This window comes from Furipterus horrens, unplaced genomic scaffold, assembly GCF_987537825.1.
Source record: "Furipterus horrens unplaced genomic scaffold, mFurHor1.1.pri manual_scaffold_4, whole genome shotgun sequence".
In the NCBI taxonomy this organism is placed as follows: Eukaryota; Metazoa; Chordata; class Mammalia; order Chiroptera; family Furipteridae; genus Furipterus; species Furipterus horrens.
The window spans coordinates 370,691-377,405 of NW_028327174.1; the positions used below are offsets into that span (position 1 = coordinate 370,691).

A 6,715-nucleotide genomic window follows, 5' to 3' on the forward strand; every position below is an offset into this window, starting at 1 on the left:
CGCCGCCGACCACCCCCTTCGTGGCCACGTGCCCCAGAATGGCCAATCAGCGCAGGCCATTCCCTAGCCCCCCCCCCATCGTGATTGGCGGACACCTGACCCCAAATGACCGATTTGGAGTCTCCCTGGAGGCCCTGCAGTGCTGGGGCGACCAAGGAACGGGACTGGGGGCATGCCAGCTCCCGGGCCCAGCCCCCGAAACCACGCCCACGCCTCGCCGCCGAGAGACCCAGGGCCCCGCCTCCCATCCCCGCCCCGCCCCCAAGAGACCAGACCAGGGCCCCGCCCCCAGGCTCCGCCCCCGCCCCGCCTCCAAAAGACCCGCCCCTAGGGCTCGGTCCCAGGGCCCAGGGGTTTCGGGCCCGCGGCTCCCCGCTTGTCCGCGCCTCCTGCTCCGCTGGCTCCATTCACCATTCAGACGTCCCCCCTCGCCCAGACCCTCTCTCTCCGTCCGCCTCTCCCGCGCCCCACGCTGCCGCGTCTCCTGGCCGGCTTGCCGTCCGCTTTTCGTCCCGGGACCTTCCTGGAGCTTAAATCGGACTCTCACTCCCTTCTTAAACCCCGGGGGCAGCGCCGCGCACCAAGCAGCCCAGGCCGGGCCGAGCCCGACCCCGGCCGGACGGGGCGCTCTCCTGCCGTGCGGCCGGGCTCCAGAGGCTTCGGCTCCGGGCTTCTTCCCGCGCCGCTGCTCCCCGAGCCTGTGCTGCGCGGTCGGGGCGGGCCTGGAGTGTTGGGGCGGAGAGGGCCCCGCCCACGGCAGGCGCACGGTGTGGCGGCCGAGACTTCCGCGTGGGTCCGGGCGCACTGGCCTTCGGCCTCACACGCGTCCCCTCCCATCGCTAAAGGGGAACGAGGCCGGTGACCGCCCGGGTCCAGGTAGGAGGAGGTGGCGCTGTGTTAGGAGCGGCGAGGGGGCGGGACGCTCCCGGAGCGAGTCTGGCGGGAACCCGGAAGCCAGACTAGGTGCCACCTTGCCGACTGCAGACTTGCTCTGAGTCGGGCTGCAGCCTGGGGTCTCCTTCCTGCCTGGGCTCCGCGTGTTCCCGCCCAGGCTGGGGGCTCGCCGCCCGCTGTGGCCCAGGCGTTGCGCCGCTCCCTGGGCCTGCAAGGTGGGGACAGGCAGTGCTCTCACCCCGGGCGGGATCGTCTGGGTCCCCCCACCCACTTCTGGGCCATGAGGACCGCACTCGTGTACCATGAGGACATGACGGCCGCCAGGTTGCTCTGGGACGAGTAAGTGTGACCTGGCGGAGGTGGGGGGTGCGGAGGGGACTCTGCAGTCTGAGCTCTCTGTCCACTCAGTCCCGAGTGTGAGATCGAGTGTCCTGAGCGCCTGACCACCGCCCTGGAACGCCTGCAGCAGCGTGGCCTGGAGCAGAGGTGTCTACGGTTGGCAGCCCGAGAGGCCTCGGAGACGGAACTGGGCCTGGTGCACAGGTCAGACCCGGGGCGACCACACATCCTCGATGCCATGCTCTGGGACCCGAGTCCCCCCCACCGCCCCAGCCAGCCAGTGCCTCACAAACAGTGCCTCTACTCCTGAGCCTCGGTTTCACCATTGGATGGGTGGGTGAGGGAGCAATGAGGTGCGCAGTCCCACCGGGGTCCAGCCCCTTTTTCTCCCCCCTTCTCCATTCCTGCTGGTAACTCTGCCTTGCCTTCCTGCCCCTCTGCAGCCCAGAGTACGTGGCCCTGTTACAGGGGACCCAGGCCTTGAGCACCGCGGAGCTTCAGGCACTGTCTGGACAGTTTGATGCTGTCTACTTCCATCCGGTGCGTGCCCTGGGGATACGCCCACCCCCCATCCTTGTGCCCATGCCTGTTAATGGCCACGGCTGCCAACCTGGCCAATGCCCTGTGTTCACGGAGGTGCCAACGCCTTGCATGCCCGCTGCTCCTGGGACTGTCCTGGCTGGTTTTATTCAGCACTTGGTGCCCTGCAGCCTGGCACAGACCTGGGCAGAGTCTGTGAGGAGTAGCAGGTGTGCGGCTCATCTGCACCCCTGCCCCCACAGAGTACCTTCCACTGTGCCCGGCTGGCTGCGGGGGCTGGGCTGCAGCTGGTGGATGCCGTGCTCACCGGAGCTGTGCACAACGGGCTTGCCCTGGTGAGGTGAGAGCTGTTCCTCTGCCCAGGCCGCCCCAGTGTGTGGACACAGGACAACCCTGACACGCCCCACTCTCACCCTCAGGCCTCCTGGGCACCACAGCCAGAGGGCCGCTGCCAACGGATTCTGTGTGTTCAATAATGTGGCCATAGCAGCCAAGCACGCCCAGCAGAAACACGGGCTGCGCAGGTGTGTGCTGGGCGGGCTGCGGGGGGATGGGGCCAGGCCCAACGGAACGGCAGGGATCAGGCTGCTGAGAGACACCACCCGGCCCCCTTCCCATCCTGGGCTGGGCTCCTGGCCTGGAGGTGGGAGGCTCCATCCCCCAGCAAGCTCAGTGCTGTCTGTCCCCAGGATCCTCATTGTTGACTGGGATGTCCACCATGGCCAGGGCATCCAGTACATCTTTGAGGACGACCCCAGGTGAGCTAGAGGAGGGGATACAATGCTTCACTGAGACCCCACTATTCGGGGCACACAGCCTGGCCTGGGAAATTCTTAGTTGGATACAGCTGTGTGCTCAAGAGTCAGGGTTCTGTGAGGAGCCATGGGGCTGTGGTTCCTGACCTCTGACCTTTGACCCTGGCTGGTTATCTGCAGCGTCCTTTACTTCTCCTGGCACCGTTACGAGCACGGGCGCTTCTGGCCCTACCTGCGAGAGTCTGACGCAGATGCTGTCGGGCAGGGGCGGGGCCAAGGCTTCACTGTCAACCTGCCCTGGAACCAGGTGCCGCCCTTGCCCCTGGTCCCCCGCCCAGATCCCCCACCCTGTAGCTCTGGGCCTCTCGAGTGCGGCCCAGGGCGTCTATCCAGGGTTACAACCCCCAGAGCCCGGGCTCCGGGGGTGAAGACCCCACAGTCTGCCCTGGCAGGGCCCAACACTGATGCTCACGGCTGCAGGTCGGGATGGGAAATGCTGACTACGTGGCTGGTTTCCTGCATGTGCTGCTCCCCTTGGCCTTTGAGGTGACTGTGAGGGGGCTGTCTCGGTGGCAGGACGGGGCTGACTTGATACCCAGAGCAGAAGGAGTCCTGGGGGTGGGAAGGGTCTCTCTGAGGGGCCTCTCCTTCACCCCTCCCTACAGTTTGATCCTGAGCTGGTGCTGGTCTCGGCAGGATTCGACTCAGCCATTGGGGATCCCGAGGTGAGGGCCTGGCCTGGCCGGGAGGGCTTCTGGCGTCCAGCGGCCAGGCCCCCATCACACCTGGCTCTGGTTCCAGGGGCAGATGCAGGCCACACCGGAGTGCTTCGCCCACCTCACGCAGCTGCTGCAGGTGCTGGCCGGTGGCCGGGTCTGTGCCATGCTTGAGGTAACTAGTGAGCAGTGGGGGGTCCGTGGGTCAGAGGCTGAGGCGCAGTTGGAGGGGCCTGCTGCCCCAGTGACACCTCTGCTCTTCTGCCTCCTCCCAGGGTGGCTACCATCTGGAGTCGCTCTCCGAGTCTGTGTGCATGACTGTGCAGGCGCTGCTGGGCGACCCTGTCCCACCTCTGTCAGGGCCCATGGTGCCGCTTCACAGGTGCAAGGGGTAGGGGACTGGGAAGGCCAGGCGGTGCAAGGCCAGGCCTCACCACCGCTCCTGCCTCTGCCTGCAGTGCCCTGGAGTCCATCCAGAGTGTCCGGGCAGCCCAGGCCGCTCACTGGATGAGCCTCCAGCAGCAAGGTCAGTGTGACCTGGGCTGCATGGTGGGATCGCACCTCTGGCTTCCATGATGTGGCTGTGACTCTGAACCATCCCCCAGACTCAGCCCCTGTCCTGAGTCCCAGCACCCGCTCCCCGGAGGGGAAGCCCTCGCCTCTGCTGCCTGGGAGTTCTGAATTCAAGGCTGCAGCAGCCCAGGCCACGGCGGCACTGAGCACCCTCCTGGACCAGCTGCGCCTCCACCCCACGCCGCCTGTCCGCACAGCTGTTGCTCTGACTTCCCTGGACGCTGCCCTGGCCCTGCCCCCTGATGTCCTCCATCAGGAGGGGTCAAGCCCAAAGGAGGAGACACAGTCCTGGGCCAGGTGGGCAGAGTGGGCCTGGGGAGAGGGGTGAGTCACCCTTGTGTGACTCACCTGTGATCTGTGTGTCACCCAGTGTCCACATGTTCCTCTGGTTTGCCCACCACAGGCTTCACGAGGCCCTGGCCAAGGACGAGGCTGTCACCGCACTTGAGAAGATCCTGTATCTCTTGGATGGGATCTTGGATGGGCAGGTGGGGCACCTAGAAGGTCTGGGGCTGGCTGTGGGGGCCCAGGACCTGCCCATGATAGGTAGCCTGTCCAGGGAGGGATGGGGGTCCAGAGCCATGTGGACATGAGTGTTGCCTTGTGCCTGGGACCCTTTCCAGGAGAGCCCCTAGCGACAGGATCACAAGCAGTGCCTCAGTCCCCTCAACCAAATGCTCTTCGGCAGAGAGGGCAAGACGGTGACTTAAAGTGTAGTTTTAAGCATGTTATTTTCCTAAATGGGGCAATTTGACCTCAGAGTGTACAGATGACAGCCACAGAGACAGGGACCAAGAAAAGGACTGATGGATCTGTTTACCTGGTTTGGGAGGTGCTCTTCACTGCTCTTATTCACCCCACAGGTGAGCAGTGGCATTGCAGCCACGCCGGCCCCTGCTGCAGCTGCCACCCTGGACGTGACCATTCGGCATGGCCTTTCCCGGGGAGCCCAGAGGTGAGCCTCAGCTGGCTGGCCTGAGCACCTGAGGCATGGCTCGTGGGCATCCCTGGCTGGCCACAGTGGGGGATGGGGGGCTCTGGGAATGGACTCCTAGTGGGGTGAGTATAATTTGTCCTGGGACCAACTTTTCTTCTAGGCTTCTCTGTGTGGCCGTGGGACAGCTGGATCGGCCATCGGACCTTGCTGATGATGGGTATGCCCTTTGGGTCACGTGTACATCCAGTTGGGCATGTGGGTTGGTACCTCACCGTGGGTCCCCAGGAGAGATGGGTGGATGGGCTGGGGGGCCCTGGAAGCAAAGCCAGGAGGGTCTCCAGCACAAAGCGTCCGCACTCCCAGCACCCCTACCCCTGGACTCTCCTGCACTTCCCCTGTTGTCCCGGCTCTGGAGGGTGAGTGGCGTCTCAGTCACACGTGCCCACTCTCCCCTGGAAGGAGGAGTCTGTGGCTGAGCATCAGGGGCAAGGGGGCGGCTGCCCTGTCCATGTTCCACGTCTCCATGCCACTGCCAGTGGTGAGTAGCTGTGTCCCAGGGACAGGCAGGGGCTGTTCACTGGCAGCATCATGAGGGCCAGGCCCCTGGCCTTCACCCACCCTTCCTGGCTTCCTGATGGGACTTTTGGTGTGGCTGCCCACCTGATACTCAGAAGTGGGGTGGCGTGAGCTGGCAGGAGGGGTGTCCCCTGGTTGAGGGGATGGAGCTATGCTGCTGCCTCTCACACAGACGACTGGTGGGTTCCTGAACTTTGTCCTGGCTCTGGTGCTGCCCCTGGCCTATGGCTTCCAGCCCGATGTGGTGCTGCTGGCCCTGGGGCCTGCCCACGGCCTTCAGGCCCCGCAGGCTGCACTCCTGGCCGCACTGTTGCGGGCACCAGCAGGGGGCCGAGTGTTGGCCCTTGTGGATGAGGTGAGTTGAGCATGCAGCTGTGCTGTGGGGCCGGAGGCGGGGGGAGACCAGTGACTCCCTGCTTTGCTCTCCCCTGGCCCAGGAGTTCACGCCCCAGCTGGCAGGCAGCCTGATCCAGGCGCTGGATGGAGAGGCACCCCCCAGTCTGGGCCCCTTCTGCATGGCCTCCCCAGGGGACATGCAGGCCCTGATGCACCTGCGAGGGCAGCTGGAGCCACAGTGGAAGATGCTGCAGGTGGCTGGTGAGACTAGGGGGCAAGGCTTCAGCTGAATGCTGGGGTCCTGGGGGACAGACCTCCATAATTAAGGGCTCCGTAGGGAAAGGGGCTCACGTCCCCGAACCAGCGCACAGCAGTGCCAAGTGGACTGCGTGCCTCTCCCCAGCTCCCGCGTGAGTGCCCGACCTGGCTGCCTGAAATCGGCCGCGGTGGGAGTATTTACACCCCGGAAATGACACTGCAAACCGGAGCCTGCTGTTGAACATTCACCGGTCCACGGAGGCCTCCATGCCCACGTCCCAGCCGCAGGGCGCCAGGGAGTCGGCTCAGGGGCACCGAGTCCGCGGCCCCGCTGGGACCACACCCCCGCGCCCCCGCCTCTGCACGGAAGTCCCCGCCCCAGCGCCCTCCGCTCCAACCAGTAAACGGCTAAGCGAAAGTGTGGCTCCGCCTCTGTTATTGCGCCCGAGGCGCCCGGCCCCGGGGTTCCCACCCGCCGACTCAAGGCTCCAAGCCGGAAGTGCTCGGGGTCGGAGGCCGCCAGGGCCCCGCCCCGGCCCCCTGGCCCCGCCCCCTCCGCGCGGCCACCCGCGTGACGCAATTCCGGCGCGCCGGCTCCAGCGGTTTTGCGGGACGCATGGCAGTGACAGACGGCGGCGGGAGCCGCCGCGGCGCGCGTTTTCCCCGGCGACGTCTGGTGAGACGGCGGCCCTGCGGGCCTGACCCCGCAGACCGGCCGCCCCCTCTCGGGCCCCTGCTGGGTACGGCCCGCGCGCGTCTGCTGCGGTCGGTCCCGGTGCTGTGAGCGCCGC

The 6,715-nt window shown here is 66.1% G+C and overlaps 1 protein-coding gene across 4 annotated transcripts; it reads left to right on the forward strand.

Moving 5' to 3' along the window:
- Positions 1-332: 332 nt before the first annotated feature.
- On the forward strand, positions 333-6,342 carry HDAC10 (histone deacetylase 10). 4 transcript variants are annotated; one of them, XM_090272215.1, is made up of 20 exons: positions 333-1,233; positions 1,303-1,437; positions 1,677-1,773; positions 2,016-2,113; positions 2,193-2,297; positions 2,463-2,531; positions 2,709-2,835; positions 3,009-3,074; positions 3,194-3,253; positions 3,330-3,419; positions 3,520-3,626; positions 3,703-3,770; positions 3,850-4,114; positions 4,221-4,305; positions 4,681-4,772; positions 4,915-4,971; positions 5,214-5,292; positions 5,503-5,685; positions 5,768-5,927; positions 6,070-6,342. In XM_090272215.1, the coding sequence occupies exons 1-20, from the start codon at positions 1,175-1,177 to the stop codon at positions 6,078-6,080; spliced, it is 2,013 nt and encodes a 670-aa protein (XP_090128341.1). In that variant the 5' UTR covers positions 333-1,174; the 3' UTR covers positions 6,081-6,342. The 4 variants fall into 4 exon arrangements, with proteins under 4 accessions (XP_090128341.1, XP_090128342.1, XP_090128340.1 ...); XM_090272216.1 differs by having other exon boundaries at positions 5,771-5,927; XM_090272214.1 differs by having other exon boundaries at positions 2,193-2,531.
- The last annotated feature ends 373 nt before the right edge of the window (positions 6,343-6,715 follow it).